The 13915-nt window shown below is 46.1% G+C and overlaps 1 protein-coding gene across 1 annotated transcript in view; it reads right to left on the bottom strand.

Moving 5' to 3' along the window:
* Positions 1 to 13915, bottom strand: part of CLPB (caseinolytic mitochondrial matrix peptidase chaperone subunit B) — an 85974-nt gene that overhangs the window by 57719 nt on the left and 14340 nt on the right. The window contains exon 3 of the mRNA XM_049823274.1: positions 9627 to 9713. Coding sequence (XP_049679231.1) covers positions 9627 to 9713 — 87 coding nt within the window. The remainder of the gene's footprint in view (positions 1 to 9626; positions 9714 to 13915) is intronic.

Genomic DNA, 13915 nt, shown 5'->3' with positions numbered 1-13915 from the left:
GGAGGACATGAAGCCCTAAGTAGCCTCCCATCACAGATGTGCTCCCTCTTTACCGCTCAAATCCCTCCAACTAGCCTGAATTTTCTTTCAGTTCCTTCTGCCGTTTTGGTCTTGGTGCAAGGATCACTGTGTGAGATCATCTACTATCTTCAGCATAGTTCCAGCGAGATATAACCTTACTGTCTCATCCTCAGTCCTCTCAGAACAGACAATTTGCTGCCAGGGCAAAGCCACTGATAAAAGTCTCCCCCTCTGTGTTCAGTGTCTACGCTGTCCTGCTACACTGCTCCTGAAGGCCACATCAGTGAGGACACCTTAGGTAGGGCTGCCATCTCTCCAGCCACACAAGAAGCCTGTAGGTCCTTCTGGACCACCACAGGAGCATCGATAAGGTACAGGGCACAAAACCTATCCTAAAAGTCCTTCAGCACCTCTAGCAAGGGCTTTTCTGAACACAGCTAGATCCAGACTCACCTCTACTTCACAGGTCCGACATGTTGCCTCATATAAAGGGACACTGCATGACCTTTACCACTGACCTCTATGGCCACAGCAAAATGGAAAGCAAGAGAGAGGTTTGGCTGCAAATAAAGCCACATGAGCCCAAGTGCATAGCCTTGGCTGTCCAGAACAGCTGTAGTCAAAGCCTGCCAGCCCAGGCTCTTCCACCTCTGGTCATTAGGTAGGTCATCAAGTAGGTTTCAGCCTGTCAATCCTACTTTTGGTGCCTGGCTGGCAGTGCTGGGCAGGAGGTGTGCCATCTGCTCAAGTCTATGAAACAGGAGAAGTAGAGGTGCCACAGCCAGGCTTTCTACCCAGGAAAGCTCTAGAACAGGTCATTGATCTGTGCAAAGTTCTTCTGGGAGATCCAGTGCTGGATTCCTCTGGAGACATCCTGCATCTCCAGTACTTGGTACTGCTGTGGTCAGTCATCGAGAGAACTGCAGCAGAGATCTGGAAGAGGCAGTCCCTATGGAAAGCACGAGGTACAGGATGGAAGATGGTAGGGCAGATGCTGCCCTGTTGCCCTATGGGATCTTTGTTGATGACCTCCATGATCCTAGAGATGGACATCTAGCTACTGAGCAGAAGCCAACATTAGTGCAATGTGCCTCAATTAAGCCTCTGATGATCTTGCCCCAGCAGCTGACTTACTGTGATTCTCGCATCAGGGCTTCCAGCATGTACACCAGAAAGCCAGGCCTTTCTCATCATTCAAATCCTTAGTAGTACAGGTTCTGATATGGTCAAACCACCCTTCTTGGACCCCGTCCTCATGGCTGTCAAGACCAAAGAGATCCTTCTACTCTAATTTTAGCTGACAGGCTACGATATATTTTAAGGTCCATGCATCTTTCTCATTTTAAGAGAAATGATCCCAAGTCCCAGTGTAGGACTTTAATCCACAACCTTGCAGGCCAGGGGTGAGCTACGGGTACTGAATGAGTCATATGATAACACACAATGACTTGTAATTTCCTTGGTCACTCCATACATCTTCCTTTCCTGTTCTTAGTGACTACGTTGAAATGAATGATCTTCCCAGGCACTTCCATCAGATAACACCTTCGTGGGCTGTCAGTGACTCTTAGGAAGCCCTTTCCTCTTTGTGCATTGCCTACACCTTCAGTGTTTCTCGCTGGGCAATGTCCTTTCATGAAAAGTTTAGCAGAGGACCACAAATGCTAGATGCAAGTTGGGCTAAGAGTGAGAGCGGGAAGTGAGGATGTCAGAACTGCTCCGCTCTCTCTGTTAACAACCCTCTACACCATTTACCCCCCCAGCGATAAGAAACATATCCTTAGCTCTTAAGATAACTGGGAGGCTCAAGTTTAATACGCACAGATATAATCTCTTACTGGCAAAATTTAGTGTTCCAAAAGCCTGGCCCTGTTTCGGGCTGCGATCCAGCTCCGTACACGGGAAGGACTCACTGGTCTAATAACAACACGTGGCACATTCAGCCTCCCTCTCCCATCATCTTTCAATCTCACCTCCTGCTTTTGGGACATGCTGTCCCCTCCAGGCACTTCTGCACCAGCCAGACGTTCCTGGAATCACAAATATTGATCGCACCTATCCAATTTGCAGGTAATGGGACATTCAAGCAAATTAGCCTTTAGGAAAGGTAACGGCACCATCAAAATACAGAGTAACTGTGCTCATCAGCGTAAAGCGTGTGAATGTCACTGGAATAAGCAAGGGACTTTCAAAAATGAGATGACAGTCACAAAGTATGATCAGGTTTCCCAGTGAGAAGAGGTGTAACTACTTCCCAATTCATAAGGCAGTTGTGGGGGTCAATTAAGGAAGCTCTGGCAAATGTGCTAGAGAAGGCAGAAGGCATCTTTCTCTTCTGCACCAGCTCAGCTATTAGTTATTAATAAAGGGGTGACTTTTAAATGGAGGATTCTTTGGCCCATATACCTCCTGTTTTCCTCCACTTGCTGCCAGGTGTTGGGGCAGAACAACACTCCGTGCAGATACCTAGAGGGAGCGGGACGCCAACGGCAGGCTGAGCTGGTCCGGGAAGGCAGGCTTCCCTCCATAACTCACCTGTGCTCAACAGCCTCAACAAGCTGAGTTTTAATTTGCTGATCAAGTTTTCATTAGATTAGAGGCACAGCCTATTCATCAGCATGAATATAAATCTAAATTGACCCTGGTGATGACTCAGAGGGCAACGCTTAACTGAAGTTTGCTGGGCAGTTCAATCGATTGGAGAAAGTGCTTTCTGCTTTTAATGGCTGGACCAACATATTGTTAAATAAATAAATACATACATACAATACAGGGGGTGGGGAAATCAATGACGAGATGGCTGGACGTGACTGGGGCTGCGTCAGGGAAGACGTTGTGCTGGGACCAACGCGCCGGCAGCTGGGGTTGGTGAACCAAGAAGTCCAGTGATCCCCATGACCGTGAGTTATCAGCACAATGCAAAAGCCTTGACGGGTTTTGATACGCGGCTGCCCTGAGCTCTGGCAGAAGCCACAGGTCCTGCCTGGACACAAAGAAGATCCCTTGTATGGCTATACCTTAACTCTCTGTAAAACTCAGCAGGGGCAGGAGGGCCGGGGGGAGCTGCTGTTTACACTCCAGCCCCTGTTCTCTCCTTTTTTTCTCAGATGAGGTCTAAATGTGGATGTGTGCCTTCCCAGGAATACGTTTACGCCTACCTGTGGCACAGAAAGCAGGGCAGCCGTGGCATTCCCTCACTCTGCGGCGGTTTGTTATTGACCCAGATAAAAATGATCCTCCCCCCAAAAAGGAACCCAAAAAGAAAAAAAAATCTTGAAGGGTAGAATTGTTATGTTGTTCACAACAGTTTTCTCTTAAGATTGTGACTCAGGTGAATTGTGCTTCAGAGACATGGTCAAGGTACAGCACTGCTGCTGCATACCCCCAGCCATCCACAAAGGACCGTTAAAAGAAGTCTGGCTACCTGCATGCAGTGGTAAGAAAACGTGCACAGAGGCAGTTTCTGTGGCTTGGAGAGGTGCAGGAACCTGCTAAACTGACGATACCTCATTATGCCTGACCTGCAGGACACCGAATGCCATTCATCCCTGGAAAGAGGGGTGCTCATGCACAGAGGTCTCAGATGGGGACACTGCCGAATCAGTGGAGGAGCAGTGTGGGCAACAGCTGCCACTGGCCTGTCCTCAGGTGGGCAGGTACAATGCAGGAATGGCCAAGTGGACACTGTCCCTCAAAGACATCCAGAAGGGGAGTAGTTGAAAGACAATGCCCCAGTTTGTCAGATCAAGCCCTCAAAATGTGCTGTCATCACAGCTGAAAACCATGTTCAACTCCTCAGCTCTTTGACAGGCAACGCTATGGGCCATACGTCCTTCCAAAGGCATCCAGATATTTCTCCAGCTCTGCTGCAGACAGCTCTGAATGAGTTGCCTGAAGTGAAAGGAGTGAAAAAAATCACACGGACAGATGTATGTACCTAATATAGGTAATAAGACTGCACCAGTTAATCATGTCATTGCCTATAGACAGAAAATGGCTCCAGATAGGTCACCCTTCACTATAAGTCTTAGAACATACCCACCAGAATATTACTATGCATGATGTACTGTTATTACCAATATAAAACATCTATACAGCACCTTCAACGCACAAAGTCTAGGTACGCATGGAAGGGGCACAAGTCCCAGCAATCTACACCGAGGCAGAGAGTGCGCTGCTTCCTGACTCCTCTCCCTAAGGAGGGACGGAGGAGGGCAGGCTGCAGGAGGAGGGCAAGGGAAAGAACAAGACCACATTGGGCCAAGCACTGCTGGTTCTGGTTCCATGTACAAGCCTCTGACCCACAGCTCTTTTGATCTACATAGAAAGACAGAGAAGGAAAAGGAGAGCCAAGGCACAGGGAGGAGTCACTTGTCGTTGGTCATTCCCAGCAGGAAGGTGTTGAGAAGCAAAGGTGAGGAAAGGCAAAGAGAACCAGATCTGAAGATGGAGGGAGAAGGAGAAAAGGTGTGCAGGAAGGCAAAGACGTGAAAAGAAAATGGACGAGAGAAGATGATGTTGGGAACAGCTGAGAGGAATCACAGGCTAAAGCCCTTGACAGAACAAGAATAGGTATGCCTGGGAGGTGCTTATACCATGAGCTGGATGAACAAGCAGGACTCATTTAAAAGCACATGGAATGAATGGTTCACCAGTACAGAGCATTAAGGTTGTCCCCTCCTGCTTGAAGAGAATGTGAAGCAGTCCGTACAGAAGAACACCCACGGGCAAGGGGAGACAGGGACAAGCTTCCAAGAGAAAGCACCTGTTCAAATAAAGAAATGCTCTTTACGTGGAGCTGCGCTCTGCTCTTGTCCCTCCTCCCACCCTCCTCGCACTCATAGAGGGTATCACCCTAAGATCCATGCACAGCTGCTTACAGCATTTGGGGGGTGAGAATGAAGGGCTCATTTATGTGTAAAACAAGATGGGTGTGTGAAAAAATGGGTATGTGAAAAAAGGGGGGAGGAAGACGGACAGAAGTACTGTAGCTATGTATTAGTAAAGAAGAAAAAGGGAAGCTGGAAAGAAGAGGATTGACTGTTAAACCTGAGAAAACACGCACAAACTTACTTAATGCAAGCAGTCATGTGCCTGTCACTCTCACCCACATCTCCCTCCCCAGAGCTGCACGTGTCTCTGTCCCAGCAAACAAAGACCTTGCTATGACACAGAGACCCAGCTGCGGCCAAGTAATTTTCTCTTTATCTTCTCTCTCCACCTGTAAAACGTGGGTATTGCTGCTGCTGAGAAAGCTGTTACCCAGCCTTGCAGAGCCCCGAACCACTCTGAGAAGGTCATCCCTCCGAGTACAGCTGGGCACTCCTCCCCATCACCTGAGCTATCCATATAACTTCAGAAACCCTAAAATCATGCTCCAACCCCCTCCCTCCTTGCTGGACTGGGGCACAGGTCCATTGCATTGACGGTAAGAATGGAAGCAGAACTGGGCACCAGTGTTTTACAACTGCCCAAACTCATCCCACTGGGGCTTAGCAGCACATGCTGCTCTGTGCCTTAGTTTCCCCTTCCATGGGATTCTGGAGAATCAGTTCTCCACCTTATAAGGGGATGAGAGGATGACTCAGTATTTCACTGCCATTTTATTTCTGCCAGAACAATGTAAAACAGAGTAGAAAAGGTCACTATGCTACAAATGCATAGACACTTAGCCTGCTAAGGTCCTAATTGCTTTGGTTTTTAACTTACTATAGCTTTGTTGCTTATTTTAACAAAGGCACAAAACCAACAAAGCTTTCAGTAAGCATTTAATTAAAGCTTAATTACTATAAATATGTTAAATGTGCAAATCTAGCAGGTGCAGCCAAGGGAAAGAAGCCCCTAGTAGTGTTTTTCACATAGACTGTAAATCCTCCCCTTTAAAACCGATGTCGTTCCAGGAGAATTAAGAAACCACTTTAAAATAGTTCTAGAAATCCAAAAGAGCAATAGGCTTTCACAAAGACTAAAAATAAAACAGAGTAGGAGTCACTCCAACTGAAAAACGTAAATGAAAAGTAAGGTGGAAGGTGTGTGTGTGTACGTGCACACCCACTTGCCTGCGTTACTCTTCAGGCCTCAACAGAAATGCACAGATATGACACAGCACTGCAGACTACATAAAGTGGCAGTTACGTTGTTATGCTTAGACTAAAACCAGCATCATTGCCTCATCAGCTATGTTAAAGCTATGGTAAATTCCCCCAGCTATGAGAATTACAGTGTAAAACCTTCCTTTGCTCATGTAAACGTAGTCACAGCTGATCTGCCTTTAGTCCACAACCCGGTTACAACCTGTATTATTACAGAGCCAAGGAATTTGGACCTGGACTCTCACTCACATAAAAAAAGAGCCATAAATGAACCTATCCACACTTCAGAAAGGGTCTGAAACAAGGTAATAAGCTAATTAAAAGAATAATAATAAAAAAGGAACACAATTCTCACAACAATTTTTTTATATCATCTATGTTACCTTAGTGAAGTGTTTTTAAAACACAAACACCAAAATTAGACACCAGACTGAAGTATTTGGCCACTTCCCTTCACTTTTATAACACTAGAAAAAAGAAATAGCTCCTCCAAGCCGCTGAGCAGAGACCAGAGCGGATCTCAGGCGTCCCAGTAGCCCAGTCCCTCTCCACTAGACCACAAACTGTGCCGGGCTGAGAGGTGCCAAAGCTAAGCTGCAATCACGCTGCATGCTGTGCATCTGCATTTCAGAACAGAATGCTCTACAGAGGAAGATGCCAGCTAGGACTAGAAACACTCCCTGCCTGCAGAAGAGTGATCCCCTGAGCACGGGCAATGGGAAAGAAAGGCCTGCCTGGACCTGGAGCTGCTGGAAGTGCCAGTGCCTCTCCCAGTTCACAGGGCACTATGAGGCTAAATTCACCTGGATAGGAGCCTTTGGGAGCCCATGAGAAAGGCTCTGCTTCAGTGTGACATGAAGCCCTGACCGCGCTCCTGCCCAGCTATGTACCCATATCCCCTCTGAAACCTATCAGTAGGAATGTACCCAAACACTTCTCATGCCCTGCCATGTTTTGGATACAGGACATTTTCAAGAGGATGAGAATGATCATTGTTTTGTTGTAAAAAGGAAAGACAGACCCCAAACTTCCCTGCCGGCACACGGGATTTCATCTTGTAGCTGATGGCAACTGACAGAAATCATTAATGCAGTGCCTCTGTAATTAAATTAAACATATGGACTGTAGCTGTCTAATTGGAAGAGTGAGGGCCGTGAAAATTAGGAGACATTACAAAGCTAAAGGACAGGTCACAGAAATCTCCAGCAGCACAGCAGAGAACATAGTTCTCTGAAAAATGACTTTGGAAAGACAGCAATTTGGGGCTGAAGGCTTACTTTTTCTTAGCGGTTCTAAGCTGAAGACACTCATTCCAGCTACCAACATCACAGGCCCCTAAATCCACGCTGAGTAACTTGTGCAGGTATTGGCAACCTTAAAAAAAGAAGTGATGACCGAGCAAGCAGGTTAAACAACACCAAACAACCCTGTTCTTGTTGCAGGGTAACAATACATGGAGATCCTTGCTCAGCTGGGTGCATCTTGACCATCTCTGAGCTACTCGTTACCTCTCCTCTGATGTGCAAGACAGAGAGAGACCCAGCTCACCGCCCCTGGAGGCTGTTTGACTGATGGGTTAAGAATCAAAAGTCGTAACAACTTATAATCCAGCAAATCAGCTGCTGTGGCTGGATAAACCAATTTTAGATCATCACTCTTCACAGAGGGACCACACTCTAAAAAAAATATAATCCTGCATCCTACTACAAAGCAGAGTAAGTCACATTTAGACTAATTCCCACCTAATGTATGCAAAAGGATTGCAAGAGATCCAGAAAAACAGTAGGCACTCTGCATTTGGAAGGGAAAAGCTACTAAACATTTAAAATTCTGCAGGCTAAACCCATGCTCCTGAGTCAAAGCCATCAGCTCCCCAGACTCTGCCTTCTCCACTTCCACAGCTGACCACACACACAATGCCCAGTTCAGCTGGGTTTGGATTAAAAGGGTTACCCTCTGGGCTACATCCGTGAGCAAACGATTTGTAGGGAATTTCAAACACTCCGTGTGTCATGTTCCAGCTCAATACATTTCCCAGCCAGCAGCGAGACCCCACTGTGGACGTTACAAAGCTAGAAATGGTACGGAGGGCCAAAAACATGTCTGGCACAACCCCAGCGGTATCAACAGAGTTGTTACACCAGGAGTAAGTCTGGCTTGCATTTATGTTTGCCTCCGTGAACTATTTAATTACTCTTCCACTATATTGTTGGAGACAAGTCCTACCAAGCTTCAGATATTCAAGGACTTCTTAATTTTCAATTAAAGTCAGTATTCATCCAAAATGTGGGAAAAATAAACACCATTTGCCCAACACAGCCAAAAGCGCTTTTTTTGCCAGGTACCCAAATAAGACACACCGCTGTTATCACTCTGCCAGTCTGTAACAAGGGACCAGCCTGGGTGCTGAACGCTTTTTAATGCCTAGATGTTTTCATTAGCATTTCTACCTGATTTTAGGCAATTATTGTACCATGAACAGCCTTTTTCCCTGTCTCCTCTTAGCCTTTGCAACTCGGGAAGCCCTGTTCTGGTCCACCGGTCACTTGGAATGGTCAACAGTCGTCACACTCCATTGCTGACCATTGTCTACTGGCAAAGGTGGGAGGCTCCAAAGCCCGTCCCTCTGCGGACAGGCAAACAACGGGGCCCGTTGCTGCTCGGACATCAAAGTTAAACAAACAGTCCCAAGCCCCCGCCTCTGTGCCCATCTTAAGGAGCTCCCCAAGGAGGTCACGACTTTCAGCTTGTCATAGCACACATCAAAGTTCGCACCACACACGAACTCGGCACATGGATTCGAATCGTGTCGCCCGAGAGCGGATATTCAGCTTTTGTGCACTGCTTTAATCCTGTGTTTTCCCAAGTAATTAGGCTTTTTTGCTTATGAACTTGTGACTAAGTAAAGCATCCCTGAGAGGTTGTAACATCAAAGCTCATTCTCCCGTCTGTCCCACGTTTTCCAAAATTGGATTTCTTTTTCTCTTTTTTCCTTAAATAAAAAACTAATTGAATTTAGTTGTAGACTGAATATATTTAAGAGTGTCTTTAAAAGGTTACAAGAAGCCACAGCGATCATCATGGGAACTAAGGAGGGAGGGCACAGCATTCAGCATTTTTGCTTCATAAAGGCCTAGCATGAAAGACCCAGCAATGGCCCCACAAGCTAGGAGGGATGCAGCAGCTCTTAGGGGAGCTATTTCTAGTGGTGGGGTGTTAGACTACCTACCACGATGACATCCCAAGGGTATGGACGCATCAGAGGCCGAAATCTATTGCCAATTCAGCAGTCACCTCTCTGGGATTGCAGAGCAGCCTACCTCGATCTGTCACACAACGTATTGGGCAAAGGAAGAGTGTAAAGCTCCCTCGGGTTTAGCTCGACAACGCATCCCAAACCAGCCCAAACTTTCTGGAAACCCTCTGTGGAGCTCAGTATGACTTTAGGAAAAGATGAGGCAGCTGTGAAGTGACTTACTCACTACATAATGGTGAATGCCGAGACGAACGTACCTGGAGTTTCTGCTGATAGCTGCCACCATGAGAGCAGTCCAGCCAAGCTTGTGCCTCGCGTTCACGTCTGTGCCTTCCAGCAATAACCTGGACAGAAGAGAGACACATTCAGGAAAAAGACGCAGCAAAAGCATCCCGAGCACACTGGAGCTAATGACAGAAAGCGGAATATTTTACTTCACAGGCACCTGCTCCAGTGCAGCCTAGAAGACCCAACATGAAAAGCTGATTCAATCCAGTTTCTCATCAGCTACCAAACTGAAATGAACTGGTAGGTGATAACAAGCATAGTCCTTTCAAATGGTGCAATGCCAACCATCTTTGTTTTTTATTTCTTTCTTCTATTCAGTCTAATACCTGAAGAACCAACCAGCAACATGATGGAGAGCAAAGCTGATTAACCTACAATCTGATGACAGGTTTGGATCATAGGCTGCAATGCAACCATTAGGGTTTTGGAAGAAGCTCAGCAGATCTCCAAAGCCCATGCCAACAGGAGATATTTTGCAGATTTTGTGCATGACATGAGAACAAATGAGACAAACGCAAAAAATACAAGGCATCAAACAACTTTGGTGCTTCTTCTGTGAAATTTTCTCAGCCTTTGCACTGTTTCCCTAGTCCCGCCTTGGCACCTTTTAGCAACTTTGTTCCTACATGGCTTCTGCTGGCTTTTATATTCTTCAGATTCTAAAGCACCAGAAGGCTTCTCTACCCTTTCTGCATCCTCTGATCCTGCAGCAACAACACTATTACTCTTAGTGCCAGATTCCAAGCAGTACTTAAGAACAGCGATATTTCATAGAGGCAAACTTACCCAACCTTCTGTCTTTCATGGCCAACCATGGGATCCAAATAACCTCCTCTAGCCAAATGCATGTGAATGCTGGGAGTCCAGCCTACCCTAGCTGCCTATGCTTCCCCACAGCTAATGGCAAGGGATGGGTCCTTGCAGAAGCTAATTCAGCTCATCCTAAAACAAGTGCCAAACCCAGATGGTATGAAATGACAGTCTGGAAGCACCATTCTCTCTGTAGACCACAAGGAAAGAGGGAAGTTCAGACTTCAGACACAAATCCTCCTTCCTTCTCCCAAACTGAGGCTTTCCATCTTCCTTTCTGGGTGAGGCCGTTACTGCACAGCACATCCTCCACACAGATGCAACAGGGAAGAGCTACCATTAAACTCCGTGCTGTGAGAGACACAAGTGAAAACACAAGCCACGTTCCACACATGCAAGCACCACACTTCAAAATCCCCCCAGATCCACAGAGAAGGAATTTGATGGCAGCTGTGGCTGCTCACATGCACTGAAAAAGTCAGACCACTTCTTTAAGGACTTAAGAGAGTTACGTGCCTGAACTTGCCAACCCTTTTCAAATTAACTGCCCTCAGCCTGCTGTGGTGGTAAATCTGTCAGGTGGTTAATAAAGAGTGCTGGGATGGAATTAGTGAAAAGGAGCTAAATGTACCATATTACTCTTCCTACAGTTGGAACAAAGATAAAGGAAACCACAAACGCTAGCCCAGCAAACACCCACAGCTGTACTCAAAGTCTCTGCAAACCCTCCTCCACCTAGTCAAAAATCCTTACAGCGGTTTCACTAAAAACTTATCCCAAGGAACAAATATATAATCCTAAAGTTATTTCTGACCAGCAATACCAATGCCTAAGCTTTGCCTCCTGTCTTGAACACAGTTGAACACAGTTCTTCCCGCTGACCTGAGAAACTAGCCAGATAACTGTCATCCAAGTTAGATGCCTAAAATCATCCATATCCCCCTCCAGTTGAACTTTTTGCCCTATTAGACTGAGACTAATGGGGGCATGAGAGACAACAGGCAGATGACTTCAGCCAAGTCGGATAACTAGCAGGTCGGATAACTCTTCTGACTCAAGTGGAGGTATGATATGTAGGTAATGGGTACAGGTGGGTAATTTGACCATCCTTTTTTGACAGGAGGAGTAGCCAGTGCTGGTGCCCTGGTACCAGATGCTCTGAACTGCTCATCAGGCAGTTGGACTGAGATCCAATAGTTAATAAAATAGAATAGTAACTGGTAGCCTTTATTCATAGCTCCCAACTGTGGTTCAGGAGGCCATGACCTCTGTAAATGATCCACAGCACTAACAGAAGATTTATGTTCTCTTTACCAGGGTTACAATTAAAAGTTTAATGATAATGAACTATTTGGCAGGTAAACAACAGGTCCTTGCTCCAAAAAAGTTTGGTACTTGATACTACATGGTAGCAGAGGAACAAATTTTCATGCAGAATCCTTACCAGATCCATGCTACACAGATCTGCACGTCACTAACTTCAGGCAGGTCGCAGCTCCTGTATTATCAAATGGTCCTGAAAACTACAGTATGAGGTACTGCACAGGACCAGCCTTGGCTCTCCCCAGGATATGTCCTTATGCTTTCTCCTTCTTCCAGCAACTAATCTCTGAAAACAAACAACAAGAGCATGCTGCCAGCTCTGTTGCCTGAAGACCACTCCCAGACGGCAGACTGCTTAAAGGAGAAATATCCATGTGCAGCCACAAGGCTCTCCTGTCCCTGTAACATAGGACGTGCCTAGATACACAGATGATGGCAGCCTGTACGCCACGCAGATTGCTATCTTTAGAGATCAGCTCTCATTGCAGCTATGCATATGGAGGGTGTTTGCACTCACAACAGAGAGATAAGCAAGCCTGACTCAGATCCACAGCCACTGCTCGTCACAGCAATCACCTGCTCTTGCTTGGAGGGACACTGCCTGCAGCAGAAATCCACACCGCAGCTCCATCTGTGCCACCATGTGCACCGCGTCCTCCGCACAGGCACAGAAAGCTGCTCCTTCAGAAGAAGAACTGCTCGGTTGCTGCCACTGCAGGGACCAGCTTCAGCCCTAGCTCCCCCAGAAACCACAAGGAGCTGTAGCCAAGCCCAGCAAGAGATGGGGGAACCTACACTGAGATCTCACCGTCTCCCCTCTGAATCACACCAGGTGCTTTGGAAAATCCTTTCACAGCCATCGCGGTGCCCAGTCATCTTCCATTCTTCTCTTAGAGCGGCATGGAAGGATGTGTACAAGTTATTTCTGAATTTCATTTTATTTACCTGGCCATTTGAAAGTACTTTGAACACAGTAACTTCCACTTCCTTTCTACAGTATGTCAGTCTGATAGTCTAATAGCCACATAAAATCCAGCAAATAAAAGAAAGGAAAATACTACTGCGTCGGAGAGGAAGCCTGACAGGGGAACCCAGGAGAAGCAGGGGGAAGCCAGACACGAAGCCTCCCGAGATACGAAGGCATCGGCATCGGCTAAGCAGGGATTAAGGCAGCCATACCCCTTCAGGCTGGGAACTTTTGTCTGACAGCTAAAACCTCACAGCCCAACACCTACCACTTATTAACATCTTTAACAGGGGTTAATTAATGTAATTCACAAAGTATTAGGCCCATTTGCACTTGACCACAGTATTAATATGATTTAACATTAAAGCCGCAAACAGACTGTCCTGGTTGCCTTCCATCAGCCACTGGGTCGCTCGGCTGCAAAACCTTGGTCTTACCTCCATATGTCATGCTTTAACATTTGTTTCCTCATGAATGGGAACCGCAGCTAAACACTTCAGCATCTCTTCATGAGACAGGGGACAGGACTGCAACCTTCACTTAAAGGACTTTGGAGCCACTAAAAACTATATTTTTAACTCACTGGAAGGCTTTTTTCCTCTACAGACATACTGGAAGGGCTTATTGAACAATGAATTATCTTCACTCTTAGGTAAAAAAATAATGAAATAAGATCCTAGTCCAGCAGCCAAACCTGTTAGAACATAGTGCATCCAACAGGAAGGATGCTGGAGACTCTGCTGCGGGATTTGATTACAGGCTCGGAGCTAAGATACTAGAATTAATCAAGTAGTTTTCCATTCAGGAATCCAGATAATCGTAAGCATCTGGAATGCCACATGACCAAACCCAGTGAGAGAATTACTAGCATCACATCACCTAGCGTAATATGCATTGACATTTCCTTTAGGAGCTGGATTTTTTTTTTTTTTTAAATCATTGCAAGATGCTCAGCAACTTAACAGATTTTCTAGACAACTGAACTTTATGTTCAGGGTCTTCAAGCCTATCATTAATTTTTTCCCCGCCTGATTTAATGATATGACAATCGATAAAGTGATGACCACTGCTCAGATCCTAGACAGCCAAATGTATTTACCAGCAGGAGTATTTTTTTTTAATTAAATAAAATCCTCTGATCAATGTTTAGGATGTTTA

Source organism: Accipiter gentilis, chromosome 19, assembly GCF_929443795.1.
Source record: "Accipiter gentilis chromosome 19, bAccGen1.1, whole genome shotgun sequence".
Taxonomy (NCBI): Eukaryota; Metazoa; Chordata; class Aves; order Accipitriformes; family Accipitridae; genus Astur; species Astur gentilis.
The sequence above is the reverse complement of the archived record's forward strand: the minus strand, read 5'-3'. Positions and strand labels throughout refer to the sequence as shown.